This window comes from Pseudorasbora parva, chromosome 10 (genome assembly GCF_024679245.1).
Source record: "Pseudorasbora parva isolate DD20220531a chromosome 10, ASM2467924v1, whole genome shotgun sequence".
In the NCBI taxonomy this organism is placed as follows: Eukaryota; Metazoa; Chordata; class Actinopteri; order Cypriniformes; family Gobionidae; genus Pseudorasbora; species Pseudorasbora parva.
In genome coordinates, this window is record NC_090181.1 from 4,767,792 (window position 1) to 4,791,877 (window position 24,086).

General features: G+C 37.8%; 2 protein-coding genes across 4 annotated transcripts in view; one reads left to right on the forward strand and one right to left on the reverse strand.

Moving 5' to 3' along the window:
- plcb1 (phospholipase C beta 1) overlaps window positions 1-3,796 on the reverse strand; it is a 102,806-nt gene extending 99,010 nt beyond the window's left edge. For 2 of the 3 annotated variants that reach the window (XR_010907995.1, XM_067454921.1), the window contains exon 1: window positions 3,346-3,796. Coding sequence is in view for 2 of the 3 variants with exons in the window: in XM_067454921.1 (XP_067311022.1) it covers window positions 3,346-3,444 (99 nt within the window). In the remaining variant the exon portion in view is untranslated. The remainder of the gene's footprint in view (window positions 1-3,345) is intronic. The other variant, XM_067454922.1, reaches the window with a different exon arrangement.
- Window positions 3,797-9,800: 6,004 nt separating this feature from the next.
- tmx4 (thioredoxin-related transmembrane protein 4) lies at window positions 9,801-24,073 on the forward strand. Its single transcript, XM_067454923.1, has 8 exons — window positions 9,801-10,018; window positions 10,465-10,580; window positions 13,967-14,012; window positions 14,158-14,286; window positions 14,373-14,418; window positions 19,207-19,308; window positions 19,759-19,822; window positions 22,096-24,073. The coding sequence occupies exons 1-8, from the start codon at window positions 9,822-9,824 to the stop codon at window positions 22,314-22,316; spliced, it is 921 nt and encodes a 306-aa protein (XP_067311024.1). The 5' UTR covers window positions 9,801-9,821; the 3' UTR covers window positions 22,317-24,073.
- Window positions 24,074-24,086: the final 13 nt, after the last annotated feature.

Sequence of the window (24,086 nt, forward strand, 5' to 3'; positions counted from 1 at the left end):
CCCACTGGTAGAAGTCCCAAAATTCTAGAAGCACGAAATGAGACGCAGGTCCCGTTTTAAAGCCGGAAGCCGTGCTAAAGTCTCATCTGATGAGGAGCGAGGAACATTTCCCCCTCAAGCAGACGGTGCGATCATAAAGAGATCTGTAATCGATTGTGTTATTTCAGATCTTGCGTGGGTCTGCACACATTCGAACTGCACGTCTAAGTTGGGCGGCGCAGCATGTCTTAGCTAATGTAATGCGAGGAAGACGGGAATTTAAAGCATGAAAGTTGCCATAGCAACAGGCCAACATTTCCAGTTTTATTTGCAGAGGAAAGCTTATAAACGTCAACATTTTCAGCACAAGCTCAAGTAAAGCTGTGTGGCATTAGGGTGCTGATGGCAGTCAGACTCCTCCAGAACACTTACTGCATTTATTTAAAGTGATTACAGGGCCGCAAAACGCATAAGATCACGTTGAAAATACCTGGATTAAGTAAAACCAAGGATAGTAAGAAATATTTCAGATTCTGCATCATTTCTAGGTCAAATGATTAACGTGGAGAGGAGACATTAACTCTCGACAGACAGGGAGGTTTTCTTCTTCTATTGAAGCAATTCTGGAGAACATGATCCTCAGGATTTGTTCATGCATCAAGAAACACGCCAAATACATGCTAATGTTACTTGCCTGATTATTTGTAAAGAAGAAAATGCTTTGTATTATAGAAAGTACTAAAAAATGGTAAATGAGCTACACTCGCAGCTTTTTTGACAATTTACAGAAAGAGTTTCTAAAATGAATCCTCTTTACTTTGTTAGCACACATTACAGGTCTTAGGGTGAACAATTAATCCATTGAAGTTAATACACAGAAAAAAATAATAATAATAGTTTGTCGCGGTAATCTGAAATGTAACTTCCGGTCTACTTCCTGTTCACTGGGACTTCAGATGCCCACTATGTCATCATATTCATGCAATTTGCACTATGCTGCAAGTAAAAATAGTATTACCTTGTCATCTTTTTAAAGAATATGATTCCCAGTCAGCACAAGTTTACCAGATTAGCCTACGGAGTACCCTGTTGATTACTTCCTTTTAATTCATATATTTTCCAAAAATGTCTTTATTTGTGAAAAATACTGTAACAAGAGCTATCTAAGTAGGTCTGTTTAATTTAGAGATTTATTTTCAAATTATTTATTCCTAATTTATTTAATATTAATTAAAATAAATTTATATAAAGCATATACATACACTAAATAGGCATAAAATCATAACCACGTTCCTAATATTGGGCCCTGAGCCCTGACCCGTCGAGGCATGGACTCCACTAGACCCCTGAAGGTGTGCTGTGGTATCTGGCACCAAGATGTTAGCAGCAGATCCTTTTAATTCCTGTAAGTTGTGAGGTGAGGCCTCCATGGATCGGACTTGTTTGTTCAGCACATCCCACTGATGCTCGATTGGATTGAGATCTGGGGAATTTGGAGGCCAAGTCAACGCCTCAAACTTGTTGTTGTGCTCCTCAAACCATTCCTGAATCATTTGTGCTTTGTGTCAGGAGCATTATCCTGCTGGAAGAGCCACAGCCACCAGAATACCGTTTCCATCAAAGGCTGAACATGGTCTCAGCAATGCGTAGGTAGGTGGAGCGTGTCAAAGTAACATCCACATGGACGGAGGACCCAAGGTTTCCCAGCAAAACATTGGCCAAAGCATCACACTGCCTCCGCCGGCTCGCCTTCTTCCCATAGTGCATCCTGGGGCCATGTGTTCCCCAGGGAATGTAAAAGAAAACGTGATTTATCAGACCAGGCCACCTTCTTCCATTGCTCTGTGGTCCAGTTCTGATGCTCTGAAGCTCTTTGTATTCTGAATTTCTGACCTTTCCATCAGAACCAGCATTAACTTCTTGAGCAGTTTGAGCTCCAGTAGCTCGTCTGTTTGATCGGACCACACGGGCCAGCCTTCGCTCCCCACGTGCATCAATGAGCCTTGGCCGCCCATGACCCTGTGGCCGGTTCTCCACTGTTCCTTCCTTGGAGCACTTTTGATAGATACTGACCACTGCAGACCGGGAACAGCCCACAAGAGCTGCAGTTCTGGAGATGCTCTGACCCAGTCGTCTAGCCATCACAATTTGGCCCTTGTCAAACTCGCTCAAATCCCACTAACAGGTGCCGCGATGGAGATATAATCAGTGTTATTTACTTCACCTGTCATAATGTTATGCCTGATTGGTGTACATGTAGGTTATATCGGCCAACCTGCTCTCTAAGATATCGGCAAAAAAAAAAAAAAAAAAGACTAATTTATTTTGGATAATGTTGGTACCCATACAGTTGATGGCACCCATTAACTTCTATAGCATTTTTTCTGACTAAGTCAATGGGTGCCGTCAATTATTTGTTTACCAACATTCTTCAAAATATCTGCTTTTGAGTTCAACAGAAGAAAGAAACTCATACAGGTTTGGAACAACATGAGGTTGAGTATTGTTTTGGGTGAAATACCCCTTTAAGATAGAGTTGATTTTTGATTACAAACAGAACCAAATATTCAAGCTCTGCATGAACTAAAATTAAAAAAGTCATTAAAAACCATTAAAAAATTTGCTCAACCATGAAATGCAATATCAGAGAGGACATTCTTAAAAACATAGTCTTGTTACAGAATAAAGCATCTTTTTGCAATATAAGAAACGCTGAAATCATGTCCACGCATGCTTTGATATAAGATAATTGTCAAGCATTTATTTGAAAGTCTGTCGGAGTGCTTTGAGTTTTTCTTGCTGATCCAACAGGTGAATGTGAACATCCTCAGTGCTGATCCACACTCAATCAATGCTCATGCAGCACTCGCTACAAAATGCGACACATTCTGCCTCCAAATGCATGCTTCATTTTAGAGGTTTTATATTACAGACACACAGTGAGGAGTCGTTGCATTAGTGCATTGGGTTTCTGCAAAGTAGCTATAGTGACAGCAGGGCTGAGATGCAGTGAAACATTACTGCACACAAAGTAACCTGATGTCATTCTGCAGAGACTCGGACAGATGGAGTCTGGGAAACAAGCTGATGGACTTCTCGAAACTGATCTTAGTGGGCTCATTTCTCTATGAATCAATAGAGCTCGTCATTAGCTGATTGTGCGGGTCTGTAAACAATACAACGTCCGCGGGCGCAACCAAACAAACGTTCACCGCAGAAGCTGCATCATGTGCATTCATTCTCTGAACACCCGCACACACACACACACACACACACACACACACACACACACACACACACACACACACACACACACACACACACACACACACACACACACACACACACAGGCTAATTGTGACTTACCTCATCCCATTTCATAAATCTGCTGCCTCGCTTCAGACTCTCGGACACGCGCACCGGCTTGAGTTGAAGCGCATGAACGCCAGGTTGAGCTCCAGCCATTCAAGCTTCAACATTTACACCCAAAACAGCGGGAGGAAAAAAAATCAAGTCACTCTCTTCTCCGGGAAGAAGCCAAAGCGGAGCGCACAGGAGGACAGCGAAACAGTTCTGGTTAATGGAAGCGCTTTACGCACGCGGATGGTCATTTAGAAGCCCTTGGCATATGGACACATTGCATGCCTGCGGTCTCACTTTACTGAACGCCGCGGATTTGTGTTTCAGAAACGGAAGGAGTGTCCGAAATCGCGGAGCAAATGAGCAGCAGAGGGAAACAGCGATAATAAAGGATGGAGAGAGTGAGTGAGAGAGCGAGCGAGCGAGCGAGTGTCCTCCGCACACTGACTCATGCGCGCACTGAGATCCAGCGCCTCCTAGTGCGCAGCGCATCCTCCACTGCTGAACGAGCCCTCACTATTAAACATTTCATAACACCTCTGCAAAGAGAATGCAGGCAGGACACGATGGGGGATTTTTTATCTAGCTATTTTAGACCTAAAGTATAATCGAGCAACGATTAAACTTATTTATTTGTTATTATAAATAGATAAACCAAAGTCTGAAAAGCACAATACCGCATTAAAGACATATTATAACGTTTAGGCCTAAATTATTTAAAAAAAAATGTTACATTGTGATAGCCTGACAAGCCAGACCCACATCAAGATGTTTGGTCTGGAAACTCACCATTGGCAGCTCAATCCGAGGGGCGGATAAACGGTTGTCTTTCAAACTCCCTCTGCACGCGATAGGATAGCGCTACAACCAACCAGAGCAACTAAGGTGATGAAGAGCTCGCTGACAGATTAAACTTTCCCCGTATCTGGTCGGCAAAACTCCGAACACATCTTCCCTTCTTAAAGCTACACTGTGTAACTTTTTTTAGTTTATTCTTAGCTAAAAACACTTAGTTTTTTCAAAAATATATGTGCTCATTAATGTATATTTACTTCTTTCAAGTAATAAAGTATTCTCGTAAGTTTATAATATGCCATTGAAAATACATACGGGTGAGGGGTTTGAATGCCGGTCGCCATGTTGCTCCTCCATCTTGAAAGTACATTAGCCAAAGAGGGACATACCCGTAAATTCAAGCTTCGCCTTTCGCGTTTTAACACTCGATGGCACCGTGTCGAATGTGAAGAGGGGGATTGCCATGTTAATCTTGGACTAAATCGGCCACCTTGGCAGTTTCGTTCATTCTGACGAAATCAGAATTGAGAGGAACAAAAATCTATCATTCAATCTATCATTCCCTGATGGTCATATACCTTTACACCGCTAGATGGGGGAAAATATCACACAGTGGAGCTTTTAAGAATGACTTCAGTGCCGTTCTTTGTTCTTTTCTCAGAGAAAAGCTTAACTCCAAGTCTTCCAGTCGCGGCAAAAGCTGATTCAAAAGACCGCAAGTAGCAACTGAGTCAGACGCAACTCAGCCGTCATTATGTTAAGCCCCGCCCACCGACTCTACACACAATGTGATTAGCCTGACCAGTTTGGTTTTTCCAGCTCAGAAGTCTATTGAGTTGATAGATGACACTTGCTTCAAATTAGATATGTTGCCTAGGGTGTGTCTAGATTTCTAGGTGAGCATTGTGACCATTTTTCATGACATTTAAAGGGATAGTTTACCGTCGTTAATTACATATGTAATTCCAAATCCGTAAGATTTTTTGTTCATCTTCAGAACACAAAAGATCTTTTTGATGAAGAGCAAGTCGGCCAGCCTCATTTTAGACAGCTATGCAACTATCACTTTGGCACTTTAAAAAGTTAACAAAGAGATCTTAAAACGAAGCCATATGAATTGAGCGGTTTTGTCCAAATTTTCTGAAGAGACTCGATCGCTTTATATGATGAACAGATTAACTTTAGGCTTTTATTCACATATAAACATTCATCAACTCACACATCAGTTGTGGTAAAACGAAAGCTCAAGTAAATGGAAGCTTGATGTGCAAGAACCAATGAGGTTCATTCTCGTGTTACGCATCACGTTTGAGCTTCCTCAGGAACCAATGAGGTTCATTCTCGTGTTACGCATCACGTTTGAGCTTCCTCAGGAACCAATGAGGTTCATTCTGGTGTTACGCATCACGTTTGAGCTTCCTCAGGAACCAATGAGGTTCATTCTCGTGTTACGCATCACGTTTGAGCCTCCTCAGGAACCAATGAGGTTCATTCTCGTGTTACGCATCACGTTTGAGCTTCCTCAGGAACCAATGAGGTTCATTCTGGTGTTACGCATCACGTTTGAGCTTCCTCAGGAACCAATGAGGTTCATTCTCGTGTTACGCATCACGTTTGAGCTTCCTCAGGAACCAATGAGGTTCATTCTGGTGTTACGCATCACGTTTGAGCTTCCTCAGGAACCAATGAGGTTCATTCTGGTGTTACGCATCACGTTTGAGCTTCCTCAGGAACCAATGAGGTTCATTCTGGTGTTACGCATCACGTTTGAGCTTCCTCAGGAACCAATGAGGTTCATTCTGGTGTTACGCATCACGTTTGAGCTTCCTCAGGAACCAATGAGGTTCATTCTGGTGTTACGCATCACGTTTGAGCTTCCTCAGGAACCAATGAGGTTCATTCTGGTGTTACGCATCACGTTTGAGCTTCCTCAGGAACCAATGAGGTTCATTCTGGTGTTACGCATCACGTTTGAGCTTCCTCAGGAACCAATGAGGTTCATTCTGGTGTTACGCATCACGTTTGAGCTTCCTCAGGAACCAATGAGGTTCATTCTGGTGTTACGCATCACGTTTGAGCTTCCTCAGGAACCAATGAGGTTCATTCTGGTGTTACGCATCACGTTTGAGCTTCCTCAGGAACCAATGAGGTTCATTCTGGTGTTACGCATCACGTTTGAGCTTCCTCAGGAACCAATGAGGTTCATTCTGGTGTTACGCATCACGTTTGAGCTTCCTCAGGAACCAATGAGGTTCATTCTCGTGTTAAGGCGGGCGTACACGATGCGATTTTTGCTGTCGTATGAACTCGCAGATTTTTTTTTTTTCTCGGGAGAAATGGTGTGGACATCGTAGATGCTCGTATGGTCGCGGCTCGCAGCGTGTGAGAGGAAATACGAGACGAGCCGAGCAGGAGTACCTCCCGACCTTACGATAATTTTTAAACATGTTTTAAAAGTTCGGGGAGTCGGCCCGATTTTTACCAGCATATGGCTGTCCCCTATTGCCAAATCATGCACAAGCACGTCACATAGGCTCAATCTATGAGTATAATTAGCTCAGTGGCTGCAAACATACAGCATTCACACACACACACGACACACTCTTTCTCTCTCTCAAGCGCACCCTTCTCTCTCCCTCTGGTTGTTTCGGTTGAAAGGAATGGCTACTGTTCTCTGCTTTTCAACAAATTATTTGCACACATTTTTTCTTTATTTTTTGTATCTGAAGCTATAGCAGCAACATTGAAAGCTCCGGTGTCTGTGTTACACCAAAGCTGGTGTGATCGCGGCTGTCTCGCGGTGCAAACAGTTGTGCCGTGTACCAGCTGATTTGAAGCGATGATCAAATTAAATGACTCGTAGCATCTGCAATATCTCACGACTTCCCGAGTGTCCGAATTCGCAGTGAACGCTCGCCTTAAGGCAGCACGTTTGAGCTTCAGTGAGAGGTTTGTTCTCACGCGTCAAGCAGGTTCGGTTGAGCTTCTGTTTTTGTACGTTGATCAATGTTTAAATGTGATCATAAAATCTGTTAATCATATAAAGTGATCATGTATCTTTAGGAAATTTGGACTAAACCGCTCAATTTATATATATATATTTAGTTCAAAGCATCAAAGTGGTAGTTGCGTAGCAGCGTTTCGTCCACACGGATCCGGCGTTTTGAAGCATGAATCCGATATTTTTCGAAACGGGGTCCCAAAGCGAATAAATCTGAAAACGATCATCTTCCGTCTTCGTGTGTACAGCGAATCCGTATATTTTCTGAAACGGTGATGTCATCACACTATGTCCAGCACGGTGAAAGAGGTAAGGGATACAACTACGGGCACTGGGCATGCGCACATCAATATCACGTCATTTAATGACCGTATCTGCATACCTGTAAGGGTATGTTTTGGGTTGGGGTAGGTGTAGGCATTAATAAAACATCTGTTAAGTAGCAAATGTTTTTATTGTTATTTTATTGTGAGATTTTGGCTCACCTCCGACCACTGCTATACCCCTTCTAGCCACAACTCTTCTTCTCTGTTTTTAGTGTATTTCTGTGGCAGAATTACAGCGCCACACACTGGCCTGGCATGCAAACTACATCATTTTTAGTCAGTTTTCTTAATCCCGTGTGGACGCAGATATTTCTTGAAACAAGGGGAAAAAAAGATCGGATTAGGAAAGTGCTGGCTTCGTGTGGACGAGGCCTAAGTAACCCAAACCCTAATCCTACCCTAACCCTATATAGTAAGTACATGTAGTTCATTAATATTACTCAGTACTTAAAATATATAATTACACTGTAACAATGACAACTTAAAATAAAGTGTAACCAAAATATTGTGAAGTATTTAAATAGTACATCATGGTATTTGTTTCACTAAATTACATTTAATACAAAAAAATACATATGTCCTGACAAAATCAACCATATATAGAGCATAATTATTTGTTATGGACAATATCATACATTGTGATCCTAATCAAGCCAAGAATATGTCCCAAAGTCTTTTTTCTGCTCCACATATGGCAATCTAAATCCTATCAATTCAGCACTGAGGACAGTATATATACTCATGTTTATACACTCTTCAATTGAGCATGCAGGATTCATTTCTAGAAAATGACCTTTTCCTTTATGTTCAGTTAATGAACCTAGGATACACCAATATTAATACAGACCAACAATATTAACTAGGTCTACAACTTTCTAATATTGTCAGATACACAATATGATTACTGTTTATAATTAAGCCAAATTCATGCATGTTTCAGTTCCACATCTGGGAAGCCTACAAGAAAGAAAAACACCGGTATTAGTTTATATTTGCTAGCATCAACTAAAATACATAAAGATGAATGTAGCCATTATATAAGTGTGTATATATATATATATATATATATATATATATATATATATATATATATGCGCTATATGCTTCATGTTTGACTTAGTCAAATTCAATAACTGGAGCAAAATATATTAAATTGATTAGGACAAAACCTCATCTGAGCATTTTTATTGTTATAATTTCTGTATCAAACAGGTTTTTGCTACAGCCTTGTGTTATGTAAGGCAGTCCCAGAACAGTTCTCACATATATGGGAAATAATGCCACTTGGTGAAATCCATCCTTAATTCAGTGTGTGGGATATAGATTAGATAACACCGTTAAACAGGTTTCTTTGAGGAGACTATTGTATATAGTTTTATAGACACAAGCAAGGTTTCTTGCCACACTCACAACACATAGGGGTGTAACAACATATCATGTCACTATATATCGCAATACAAAAACGCAACAATATGTATCATAGAGAGTGACAATATGTATTGTGTCCAGTTCATGCAAGATAAAACGTTGAATGTAATCTATTATAATGCAATAGGGGGAATATTTGTGGGTCCTGATAATGCCAATTGTCTTATGTTACCAGTAAAAAGTGACCTGAAATATTTTAAATGTATCTAGTCAGTGACAGAGTGCGAGCATTTGTCTAAAATAATTATGTATTTCCAGCTTCAGAATCATGAATATTTTATCCTGGTGTCATCACTGTCCAATGTGTTAATCTTTTACCATATGTCTAGTAGAATCGCAATAATATTGTATCGTGAGGTCAGTATCGTGATATGTATCGAATCGTGACATGAGGGTATCGTTACACCCTCTACTAGCTAATATAAATCACCAATTCAAGTGGTTAACAGAGTTGGATTTTGACAAGTATAACTATTTTTATACACTACGTGAATACAATTTTATTATATATATATATATATATATATATATATATATATATATATATATATATATATATATATATATATACATATATATAATATTATAAGCAAATATAAAATATATATAATATATATATAATATTTACACACACACATTTTTGCAAAATTTTTGCAAAAAAGATTTATTAAAAAAGAAAAACTGAAATATCACAGGTCCGAAGTATTCAGACGTTTTGCTGTGACACTCATATATTTATAAATAAGTATTTAATAATGATAATAATATAGTTATATACACATCATAGTAGCCTACGTTTACTTGAATTATTATTTAACGTGTAATGTGTAACAGTATTGTGTGTATAGGCTTGTGTGTTTGTGCAGAGGTGCAAGCACATCTGTAGAGTTAGCTTTAAGCGCCGCTGCTGTATTTCCTGTTTGTGGTGAATCATGTGCTCCTGCAGCAGCAATATGGCGGGACTGGCTCGCGCGGACATGCAGAAATATGGCAGAAGTTTATGTCGGATCTCTGCTGTATTTCTGCTGCTCGTGTGTCGTGTAAACGCTCAGACGGAGGTTAATCATGTGCTGACCGTGGCCGACGCGAACTGGACGCTCATCCTGCAGGGCGAGTGGATGATCAAATTGTGAGTATGTGTGTGTGTGTGTGTGTGTGATCTCATCTGATCCGCGAGCTGCAGGATTATCGTCTGAAATTCTGAATGATTGAGTTGCGTTGATCAGATCATGATTTGTCGCGATGCGGTGTATCAGTTTATTCCGTTACAGTGTCGAAATCATAACAACAACAATACATGCTTGATGTGCAGTGAAGTATATGCAACCGGAAGTGTTTATAAATATGTCTTCTGCAATAATGCAAATAAGTGCACATCGTGTTGTGCATTAAGAATTTATATGCGCAAATATTGTGGATGATATTGTGTTTAATACTGACCTACAGTGAACACATCTTCAGGGTTACGCCCACATTTAGTTACATCCAGTATGCAGGAAGTTAAATAATATATGATTTATGCATGCATCTATGTATGTAAATGAATTGCTGCTCTGTTTCATGTGTTTATTACAGTTATGCACCTTGGTGCCCGGCATGCCAACATTTACACGCAGACTGGGAGAATCTGGGAGGACAGAGTAAAAGTCTCGGCATATCAGTGGGCAGGGTGGATGTTACACAACAACCAGGTTTGACTGACTAGCTTTCCATCTTAGGGGAAGTATGAAGAAAAAAAAAACAGTACATCAAGCAAACAAAAATATATCTTAATATAGGTATTTATTTAACTAAGTTATGCATTATATATATTAAATAACCATATGGTAATGCATATATTTTGACTAATCCAGTGATTAAAATACTTATTAGATTTTTTTTGTACACTTTGTGGTAACGCTTTAATTTACTGACAGTTTCCTTGTTACATTACCTACATGTTACATACTTACCAGTAATTTTGCATAATTACATGCAACTAACCCTCAACCAAACCCTAATCCTATAGTATTACTCAGTACTTAAATCTATAATTACACTGTTAAAATAAAGTGTAACCCTTTCTTTAATACTGAGTAATATTAATTAACTACATGTACTACATGTTAGGGTTTGGTTTAGGGTTAGTTGCATAATTTACTGTTATTACTATAGTAATTTTCTGACATCAGTGCACAAACATCTTCACATTATGCAGTTATTGAGTTGAAACTATGAAAGCGGATGAGCCACATTCAGAGCTGTTGAATACACTAATTCTGTGTGTGTGACACCATCAACAGCGTGAACGGATGGTTTGCGTACGGTTTGATCTGATCATCTGCGGCGTGTCTGGCATTTGAGAAGGAGGGAACACTGCTGGATTGTTTGCACACACTGAGCTCTTTACAGACTCGGCGTCTCTTTAAGAGTTGTCATGTGGCTCAAATTAACTCACTACAGCGGGGTTGAGTTGTGCTTTTAACATGACCGATCTCACTAAGGGTGCTTCCCAATTCTTATTTGTGCATCCTTGTTACCTTTCTTAGCTTCCTTTCCTCGCTCCTTAGCTCCCCCCCTTCAGGATGCGAGGAAAAGACGCGAGGACGGAGGAATTGACTCAAGTGAAATGATATATCCTCGCTCCCTTTAGCGTCACTTCAAAGTGTCGTCAATAAATGATAACTCTGCACCGCTGGATTTAGTCGGGATTCTTGAACATTAGAGATAACTATTTATATTGTAAGCTTCAGCCTCCACAAAATACCACATTTGTCCATATTTTAATTAATATTACCAGTTATTATTAACAACGAATTCCAGTTATTAACTGCTTTTTATTCATTGTATAGTATTAGTTTCTATTTGTTTTCATTTTCTTGTGCTTTAATATAATTCTGCAACTGTCAGGTGTTGTTATTTGACATATTTGTGTCTTGTACATGTAAAGATAATAATAATGATTAATAAACTGTGGCATGATGTGAAGGGGGAGAATAATGTGTGCGTCACGTTTAGTCGATAAAACACCGCAAAGTATACTCCAGTGTATCCTCGCTCACGACTCCTCAGGAAGCTCCTCACTCCTCCATCCTCGAGAATTGAGATCTCCTACAAGATGGCTGAGCTCCATCGGATTCCGGGTCATAGGATGGAGGACGGAGGAGGAAACGAGGAGGTATATTGAGAAGCACCCTAAATCTAAGTCCTACTGCAGTTATCAGCCATTTCTGATGTGCACCATAACATCATAAGCAGATGAAAACATTTATTATTGACGAGGACCGCTTACTAAGTGTTGATTTAGTGTTGGGGCTTCTAAGACGTAATTTCCCCATATTCTCCATTGTTGCAGCTCCTCTTTGCAGTCAGTCAGTAATGCTCTATTTAGCTCTTGTCTTTATGAAGCCCCTCCTTCCGCTCTGATTGGTCAGCTGGAGCAGTGTGTTGTGATTGGTCAAGCTCCTCCAGCATGTATGGGAAATGCTCCGCCCCTTACCATAACCGCCAGTTTCAACACTACTAACTAGGGCCCTATGAAATCTGTTTTATTTTATTTTTCCAAAAACGAATTTTAATGGTTAAATACAATTTTATTAATCAAAAAGCATGTCTAATTAATTGAAATCATGAAACATGTACAATTTTACTTACATTTATTAAGTTTAACAAAAATGACAAATTTAAGGCCCTATGAAATACATTTAATCATTTATTTATTTCTATAAGAAAAAAAGAAAAAAAAATCAGATATTAATAAATTAATGGGAAAACATTAATTTAATTGATCTTTTAATCAAATGAAATTAAACTTTTTTGTCAAACAAAGGTTTGCACAGCAAAGCTTTTCTGCTAAAATTAAAATGGAAGAGAAATGGATTATTCATTAAAAAAACAAGTTTAAAAATTAAAGTTTTTAATAATTATTTATTATTATTAGGTGTTATTATATTGAGACGTGGCTAATTTCTACTGTACAGTAGAAACAGTTATATATATTTGTGACATTTTCCTCAAGTTAAACCAAATATGATATGACGATAGTTTTCCTCAAATGAAACGGTAAAGCGCTGATGAAGTGACTCTCAGAGCGGCTCTGGAGATGAATTTCATGCATTCACGGACCTGCTTTTTATTTATTCATACAAAATTTGACAAATTTCACTTAATACACTAAATTGCATTTATGACTGGATTCTGCAATTCAGTCCGAGTTTTCCACTTCTTAGAAATCATAGGGACCTAACTAACTAACACATCCAGGCCCCACCCCTTTATTCGGCATAATTATTTAAATGAGGAATATTGTGACATGTTTGTTCCCGGAAGAATACTCGGGACTACAATGGAGGCGTTTCAGGAGTTCAGAAACACTGACACTGATATAGAGAAGAACTCAACATTACACACTAAAGACAGATGGACACAAAAGCACAATAGGACCCCATTAGGGCTGGGTGATGTATCGAATATTTGCGATAATATCGCAATCATTTTGACGACGATGTAAAATTTGAAAATATCGTGACTATCGAATATTTCAAATTCAACATGCATGCCTTTCCCAAAAACCTTACCAGATAACGCAGCGGTCTGCTTTCACTGTTCACATCTAAATAGTTTTTGTTGTTTTTAAATGGGGGCAAAATAAAATATTTTTATTTAAAAGCAATTGCAAACGTATCGAGATATATAACGAATATTGTACAAATTTTGACAATATCAATATATACTTTTTATTAGATATTGCCCAGCCCTAGACCCCATTAAATCCAGACCCGTTTAGACGATTCCCTTTGAACACTAACAAGCAAAGACTGGATTGAAGCCCTAATGATGCACTAAAGATGGTCCTGTTATTCCAGCCGCTGCGGGTCTGAATGGGTCTCTCCTGTAAATCTCAGCTGCCGGGGAGAAAACGCCTTTTACTGTGTCTCTGTCAGGAAGCTGTCAGGCTTTACTCCTGTTACAGCTCCGCTATAGACCGTATACCGCCTTCCCATGCCGAAGGGATTCTTTAGCCCTGTATAGGATGTGCTCGCTCTTCTATCTGCATTTCTGCATCAATATATCCGTCCTCTGTTCTTTTGTTCTGCAGGTCTGAGTGGGAGGTTTATGGTTACAATACTGCCGACTATTTTTCAGTAAGTCCTCGGATGGCTGAATTTATCTCCCCTCAGGTGTTATGACAAAACTCGTTTAAAATGTTCTTTCAGGTTCCACTTTTTAATTAAAAAGTGCAGATGTATTTCATTGTAGTATAACACAGAAAACCCATCTCACCCACAGCGCTAAAGATGGATATTTCCGCAAATATCAATCATCACGGACTATTGAGGATATCCAGGCTTATGTTGTGGACAGAAAGTGGGCGACGGTTGAGCCGGTGCCAGGATGGAGGTCACCATCATCTCTTCTGTAAATAAAACCCCTCCTGTCTGCAAACGTGCTGATGTGTTTTCATCATGAAATTCTGTATATAAAACTGTTTTATTCTATTACAGGATGTCAGGAATGGCTCATCTGTTTCGTCTCTCCGTGTGGATCCGAGTAAGAAACATTTCTGTCTTTAAAATCATCATTTACTCATTTTTTCCCCCCATGTAACACAAAATAATATATTTTAATGATGTTCACTAGTCCAAAAAGGACAAAAAAAACACCTTAAAAATATCAAAGTAGCCATTATAACTGAATTAATGCATTCACAGTCTGCAGCGGCACACTTGAGTTATAGAGCAATATTTTTATTATTTACATTTTAACGTTATTTTGTTAACATTAGTTGACATACACCGCAACTAATACACTTTCTCAGTATTTATCGAAATATTCTTGAATGAAAATGCATTTACTTCAAGAAAAATGACAAGATAAAATATATATCTTTTTTTAAAATAAAAATGCTTAAAGTAAGCAGGGGAAAATCTGCCGATTGGGTCAGAAAAATTGACTTTAATTCGAAGTGAAAGCAAGATTATTAAAGGGTCATGAAACCCCCCTGCTGCAGCGGTGTTTTTTCACACCTTCGATTTGAAAAAGCTTGTTAAAAGGGGAGTGGTCGACTGTGAAAAGGTGGGATGGTATTGTGTGGAAAGAGGGAATGGTTTGCATAAATAGGGGAGTGTCAGTAGGTGCATTAAGATTAGCGATACCAACAGCAGCAGTTACAGCGGTTCTGAAACATGTTCTTGGTTCACGTTGGCATTGTTTACCACAGTGAGATTAAATGAGGGATGAGTACAGCGAATGAGAGAGCTATGAGTGGCGTGCAGCAGAGATCGCAAATCATTCAGCTCTTCAAAGTTCAAACCAGCATAATTCAGTGAGAAATGAAAATAAATGTTATTCTGCATGACGAAATATTTTGCAAACGTGATAAAACTATATTTGTCCAAATATGCACGCTGTTTGGCAAGATGAACAACGCGCCGACGTGATAAGAGAACGTGAACCACCCAACATGCGATGTGATAGAGATGTGTAATTCTAGATCGGGGTAAAAGCGAAGGGGTTTGAAGCAAGTCTCGACCGCGCATCTGAAGCAGAGTGACGCGCGCTGGGTTGCCGTGACGATCCGCGCTGTCTATCACTCGGCAGCTAAATCTATATTTGTCCAAATATGCAAGACACTGTTTCACTAAGAGCCCGAACACATGCGGTTTAGTGCATGGCTGTGACGACAAATAAAACGGAGAGGACGTGGCTTTTGTTCATTAGCCTACAGATTACAGATTGGTTATTTTGCACTCCTGACATAGATAGTCAACGCTTGCAGGTTCGGCGTGCGATTCCTCAGGTGAATTTTACTTTACCGAGCCTTTGTAGCAAAGGCTTCCACAGACGGCGCCGGTTACAGCTCGCTCGGCGCCCTTTACGTTACTTCGTATCAGCACAACGCCCAGCTTTCCTCCGTGACTTTTCCGCACGCTGCTTCCAAAACTTCCCCACCATATCTCTACAATAATGATGGAAGACGAGCCTGACAGAAGTGACTGTCTCATGCATATTAACTAAATTATCTTGCATGCATACTACAGCGCAGGGATTGGACTGAATGAGCTTCATGTCATGAATATATATCGAGAATCGCTCGGAGCGGTCGACGTCAGCATGTGCCCAGCTGCCCATACATGGACCGAAAAGGCCGTGCCGACGTCAGCATTTGTGACGTTGCTCCGACTAAGCTTTTCAAACCGGAAGACAGAAATCGCTCTGAAAAATGCAAAAATAACTATTTTCACATATGAATACCATTAATGAGTACCCTTAGTGTTTTCAATGATGTGCAGCCTATACATATCTGTTTACATCTCAAAAAAAGTGTTTTGGGGTTTCATGACTCCACTGGCAGATATCTTTCTAGTTTTAACCCTCTGGTCCTCTTTGGTTAGGAAGGCTCCTTCGCCGTCAAAAGTAACAGAGAGCCTTAAAAATCTAACTTTTTCTTTTCCCAGGAAAACCAACATCAAATATATTTGTTCAATAATATTTTTTGATTATTATTTATAATTTTTAGGGGATTTTATGATACTATGCAATATTTATACCATTTTGTACGAGCTGTTTTTCCCATTGAAAATCATTAAAAAAAAATTGTAACATTGAAATTAATTTTCGATTAAAGCAATATTCCATGTTAAAATTTTGAAAGTAGATTAGTGCCATCTGGTCAGAGTAAACAAAGGAAAATGTATGCAATGCCCTGGTGTAACCACAAAAAAAAGAAAACATTTGCTTTATTAATCTGGGTCTAATCTGATTTTAACCTCTTATGAGTCTTTTGGCTCAAATTTACCAAATTTTTACAGCCACATCTATTCATTTGCGTGTGTATAATGTGTGTGTGTGTGTGTGTATGTGTGTTGTACTCCTGTGTAACCTCTTTCTTGCCATTTATTTTTTTTCCTGCATTGTGGTTGAATTTATGTAATATTTTATGTTATAGTCACTCTAGTTTATATACAGTGTGTGTGGTGTGTGTGTGTGTGTGTGTGTGTCTATTTAGATCTTGAAAATGTAGTGTCACTGTCATCCCTTCATTGCTGTGCACTTTTTTCTGCACCGTGGCTGATATGCACCACCAAAAGATTCTTTGAGTTTTGGTATTTTTTCATATTTCCCATTGATGTTTTTTTTCCCATGTCCCATTTTTGACCGAGAGGAAAAATATAAAAGATTTTTGGTCATTTCTGACCAAAAAGTTAAGCAAAACTTTACTTAATTTTGATCAATGTTTTTCAGAAAACAAGAATCATCTTAAGTTATTTTGCTTTTTAAGTAATTATATCTTGATTTAAGAATATTTTCCATAGTTCTACTGGAAAACAAGACAAATATGGAGTAATTTTTTTGAAACTCTAATAATGACAAATACTTCTAAAGCATTTAAAAATCTATATACATTATTAAAAACAAAAGTTGTGTTGGTTTATATAATTTAATAAACCTGATCTGACATGCATTAACAATGAAAGTTGTATTTTTATAATAACATTATTAAAGATTAATAAGTACTGTATTAAATATATTGCTCATTGTTAGGGTTGCAAAGGGGCGAAACATTTCCGGTAAATTTCAAAAGAAAAATCAATCAATTTAAAAAATTTGAGTTTGATATCTCAAAAAATGAGCTTTCAGTCAGATGACAGCCAAGCTCCATTACTTATCATGTGAGGGTGCCACAATATTTTTCATACAATTTATGAAGTAAACATCCTATTCAGAAGTAGTATGGGAAGTTTGGCAGAATTTGATAGAAGTTAAACCTCTAATAATAATAATAATAATAAATAATAATAATAATGTTTTGTTCTTTATATTTAAAAAAAATTCAGATCTTTTTTCTCAAAAAAATTAATGTTTACTCTTGACATGAAAACAAACAGGTTTCTACCTATCTTTCATGATTTTTTCTGTTCATCGCCATTTCAAAATAAAGGTCTGAACATACCTTATGAGCATGAAAGTATTATTGTTGCAAATTGATAAATTACTGCTCCTTTATAATATATTTTTGTAAAACCCCAAATATGAAAAGTAGAGACCAAGGTTTCAAATAATACACAACTTGTCAAAAGTTTAGGTTAGTATAGGATATTACTGTTTTAAAAATGTAATGTTTGTGGGCCCTCCGGTGGGCCAGTGACACTCAACATCAAAGTCCTGAAAAAAATCCTGAAAAAAAAAAAAAAAAAAAAAAAAAACGCATATGAGAATGATTTATGAAGGATCATGTGACACTGAAGACTGGAGTAATGATGCTGAAAATTAAGCTTTGCAGTTTTTTCGGTATTTGTAAACATATGTGTATAGCCCTTTTCACACTGCGATTCCGGCAAATACACGGATAATGCGACCCGGCATTTGTTCCCGGGCCGCTAGATTTGGTCCATTCACACTGCCAGCGAAATACCGTAATATGTGCGCTTTCACACACAACCCGTAACGGTCCGAGTGACGGGTCGAGTTGACACGTGACATCCGGATGTGACGTATAATGGCGAGCGATCTCCGCTTCAGAGCGGATAGTAAGGAGCTCCGTGGTCTCGACTTGTGTCCAGTTTGCGCTCATTTCTGCTTATTTAATTTTAGTTTCTTTTGTATACGAACACTCTCTGCGTTTAAAACACTGACTAGCTCTTCTGGCACTGCAGGGTTGTGTTATTGAAGAAACAAGCTCTAGGAGTCGCACGATAACTACGTAGACGTTGCAGCATTAGTTTCGGCTTTTGTTCACACAGCGCTCGTCCCGGGTCGAATCCCGCAATGTTACTAGGTCCCCGACCCGGGTTCAATTCGGTAATCAATTCCGGGACGTGGTTGCTTTCACACAGAAGGCGACCCGGCAATGTTCCGGGAATATTGCGGGTCCAACGTGCAGTGTGAAAGGGGCTTATGTTATGGAGGAATGCACAGTGCATGCAGGGTGTGTGGCCTCAAAAGCCCTGCAGTGAGTGTGTGTGTGTGTGTGTGTGTGTGTGTGTGTGTGTGTGTGTGTGTGTGTGTGTTGACGAATGTGTAGAGTAGAAATTAAACTGAAAGTGCATTGAATCTGGTTGTTTTAAACAAGATTATGCTGCTGAAGATTATATTTTTTTATGCAAATTCCCAGTTTATTCCCATTAATTCCCAAAGAAAGTTTCAAGCGTTAAAAATTCACAGAATTTTGCAACCCTACTCACTATTAATGTTACTTAATGCATTAACTATTGTTAAATAATGCGACCTTACTGTAAAGTGTTACTGATACCTTTATGTCCTTATTGAGCTATTTTTTATGAAGAAAACTTCATTTTATGTCTATAAAATATATTCCCGTTTTGTCCTTATAACCAGCAAATCCACACGTACCTGACGAATATTCTCGGTATTCCTTCCTGGGGTTCGTATGTGATATTTGCCATCATCACACTCTTTATGGGACTGATACTCGGCCTGGTAAGTCTACAAACATCATTTTCACAGTTTAGATGTGTTGATGTATTATTCATATTCAAAGCAAAAAGTGATAAGCTTTACTCTTTGCATGAAAGTATCTCATGCATAATCTTCCTGCAAACGGACCGTCCCTGGTACAGATCTAAAAAGACCATTTACCAAAGGGACCCAACGAAGTGCACTTGACTTCATCTAACGCGAGCGCTCTGTGAAGCAGTTCGCACATACTGACGCATGATGACTTGCAGCAGAAGGTGTTATATAATGCATTTTGAAATAAAGATGTTCTCACATTATACAACTGTGAGTTGCGTAATACTGGTCGATTCCGCGGCTCTTTTGAGGATACAGTGGGTGGTTCTCACATGTAGTGGATCAAACTTTTAAAAGTGAACTTCCACTGGTGGGTTTGAAATCATGACTCGGTCTAAAGCTACATCTCTCAATCAGATGCTGGTTCTGATCGCTGACTGCATCTGGCCATCCAGACCAAAGCGTAGACAAGACAAACCAGGTGAGATTACACACACTATTATCATTTACTTTGCACTGAACTTCTTTACTTTCATTAACTTTACAATGTTTTTGCAGATACTGGAATTTCTTCTGTTTAAATTAACTTTGAATATCACAGTGTAGCAAACTGGCCTTCAAAAAAAATAAATTAAATAAATTAATAATAACAACAGACACACATATACACACAAACACAGTACATGCCAAAAGTTTGGACACATTACTATTTGTAATGTTTTTGTAAGAAGTTTCTTCTGCTCATCAAGCCTGCATTTATTTAATCAAAAATACATACTTTTTTTTAAAATATTGTGATATTATTGCAATTTAAAATAATTGGTTTTGAATGTATTCTACTTTAAATGATGATTTATTTCTGTGATCAAAGCTGAATTTTCCGGATCATTCCTCCAGTCTTCAGTGATCATGATCCTTCAGAAATCATTCTCAGATGAGGATTCATTAGGAGTGTTGGAAACAGTTCTGCTGATGAATATTTTTTTCATAACCTGTGATACTTTTTTATAATACTTTGATGAATAAAAAGTAAAAAAAAAAAAAAAAGAAGCAAATGTTTTAAAAATAGAAATCTTTTGTAACAACAATATGCACTACTGGTCAGTCATTTTTTCTCTCTCTTTTTTTGAAATAAATCAATAATTTTATTCCGCAAGGATGTGTTAAATTGTAAAGGAGATTTATATTATTTGAAAATGGTTTTATTTTGAATAAATGCAGTTCTTCTGAACCTTTTATTCATCAGCAGAACTGTTTCCAACACTCCTAATGAATCCTCATCTGAGAATGATTTCTGAAGGATCATGATCACTGAAGACTGGAGGAATGATCCGGAAAATTCAGCTTTAATCACAGAAATAAATCATCATTTAAAGTAGAATAAATTGAAAATCAAATATTTTAAATTGTAATAAAATATCACAATATACATTTTTCTGTATTTTTGATCAAATAAATGCAGGCTTAATGAGCAGAAGAAACTTCTTTTAAAAACAGATAAATTATCTATTCAGTATATACATGCAAATAATTTCTTAAATATACATGCAGGTGTGTGTAGCTTAACTATAACAAGCTTATAACTTGGATGCGAATAATCACGATACATTTTCTCATCAGCACTAATATATTATATATATATATATATATATATATATATATATATATATATATATATATATATATATATATATATATATATAAAATACACTTGGGATGCAACAATACAGTTAGTCCACGGTTACAGTCAATACATACCTCGGTTTTTAACCACAGTTTTCGGTTCGGCTTGGTTTTGCTTCTTTTTTTATTCAATTCTTAGGCGACAGGAACAGAAAGCTTTTAGAAATGATCTCTATTTTACTTAAAAGACTTGAAAAACCTAACTTAAACTTTACTTTAAAAAAAACCTTGTACACTTTCCTAGTGTGTTGTATAATATTAAATAAATAAATATAAAAATGTACAGTAGCTCAGAGCTGTACAGTTGCATTTAAGAATAACATTGAATGAATAAATGTAGGCTAAAACTACAGTCTTCAATATACAATGTACATTGATTAAAAGCATAATTTTAGAGGTGAAGTATTTTAGAAGTATTCACAATCTCTGCACTGCTAAGACCTGTTCACATCTCATACAGACACACATGATTTTACTTTCACTTTAGACATAACCGACTGTGTATATGTTAACCTTGTGTGTGTTTGACAGTATTAGCACAGTAAGACTACTTAGCCGAGTAATCACGTGTGTTTGACAGGCGTACACGCTCAGCGCATGTAAAATGTGAATTAAATGTTTGACCGGCAAGGCTTTAAAACGCAGCTAAACAAACACCCCCTAACTTTAGTGCATATGATTGGATATTTGCTCATATCAGCGCGTAGACTCACAGACACATTCAAACAGAGCCAAAATAAACGGAGAGAAATATTTAAAACGGAGAGAAACCGAAATAATGAATTAAATGCTTAACCGAAAAAAACGCAATTCACATGCGTGATTTAAACTGTGAATGCCGTACCGAACGGTTCAATATTATATTGAGAATTGTGGCATCCCCAATTTATACATAAAATGTGGTTTTAAATCGATTTACTGAAATTGACAAAATGAACAGATATTTTGAAATCACTGTAAATATATTGCGCATATTTAATAGTAACGCCCAGCTCTACTTGTCTGTGCATCTTTACTTGGTCAATAAACTCAAGAGTTGTTCCTGAACCTGTTATTGTACTTCTGCTGTAGTGATTGTGAAAGAGGAAGTGTCAGAGGAAGAGGTGGAGGAGAAGCCCGCGTCTGACCTGGACAATGAGAGCGAGAGAGAGCGAGCGTCCGGTGACGAGTCGACCGAAGAGGAAGGGCCGACGCCAGACGGAGCGGGCAGTGGCAGCGAGCAGCAGGGGGCAGCAGAGAGCTCAGTGAGGAAACGCAAACCACAGGGGCCTGACACCACAGAGGGAACCTAATGTGCCCGTCCGCGGACTGCAGTCGCCACCAAAAACAGGAGGAAGCAGCCATATCTGAAGGGTATGCAAAGCCACGCCAGCTATCGGCTGATTTCTGCGGCATTCATGCAGAACGCGGGTTTGCCCACTGCATTTGACCTGCTTCTCGCTGCAGTCTTTCAGACTAGTTGCTTTAAAGTTATTGCTAAAAGCTCTGGACCTTCTTTAAGATTTGAGTTTTTATTTTCTACAAACACCAACATTTTTTATCATTTTAAAGTTACCATTAAAAACATGTTTACGATGCATTTGGACGAATCTCACAAAATCTGTCAAGAAATACGTCTCATATTTCACCTCAAAATCAAAAGGAAAAAAAAGCTGAATATTAAGTATTAATGTTTTTTTTGTGTGCTGTCAAATCGATTAAATCGCCATTAATCGCATCCAAAATAAAAGTTTTTGTTTACATGATATATATGTGTGTGTGTGTGTGTGTGCTGTGTATAATTATGTACATATAAATGCACTCATCATGCATGTATATATGTAAGAAAAATGTTATATTTATATACAAGATAAATGATATAAGTATATTTACACATGCAAATATGTACATAAATGAGTGTGCATTTATATATACATAATTATATACACACATACACTTTTTTTTTACATTGTGACATTTTTGATGATGATGAAGCACTAAAATGTCTATTTATCAAAGTAGTATTTGTTGCACTGCCTTTATGCAGATTTTAATAATTTGTTTAATAAGTGATATAACTAGTTTTACATTTCGGCTTTTCTATAGGCCTAAATTTGCTGCAATGTCCTGTTTTATACTCTAAGGTATTTCAAAAATTACTGTATTGCAATAATGAACTCAACTAAAATGTTAGTAATTAGAATTATTGATAGTAATATATTATGAGAATTGTGCTTAACTGCATGGAAAAAAAAAGTCACAATGCAAAACATCTTGAGGATCCTATAAATATTTATTTTGTATTATTATTTACATTTTTTTGAGTGAAATATGAAGGACATGTTCTTAGCAGGTTGAATGATTCGTTGTTTTACCACAATTCCTTAATCATTCCATATTTGCTGTAATGATGAACACTTTCATGTGTATTCATGTTTCACCTTCCCGTGCCACAACATTTACACTCCTGACTGTTTCCAGTAGGAAAGCTTCCTAAAGTATGGAAGATATGAAGAGTATTTTTGCACTATTGCATTCCTCCACACATGATGCATATAGTGTTGGTCAGCACAATCTGTCCGTAATCACCGTTATATTAAACATGGCAGATTATCAGACGGATGTTTTGCGTACCAGGTCTCAGGATAAGTATTTCCCAATGCTATGAAGATGTTATTTTGTACAGTGTAGATTTGTAATGCATTCCCTGTAATTGCAAATGAAATCCATAATTTGCACAAGAACACATTGACAATGTCTTTGGTATTAAAATTGGTGCAGTCTTTGACTGGCGGCTCGACGGTCAATTGCCTTTAATTTTTTATACTATTGACAGACTGTTTAAATCTGTGTGGTGTAGCAAATAAACATTGGTGATTTTGTCGGTTTTGTAAGTGGTAACCAGCACAGAAACACACCAGCACATCTGTAAAATGTTTCTGTGTCGTTTATCAAATGCTGAACATCTTGTCAATTTCATTGTGTTGTGTGACAGATTGTTATATTGATAATATTGTGTAATGTGTTCATAACTGCTGGTGTTATACGTTCATTAAAAAGTTTGACTTGATACTAAGTGTTTT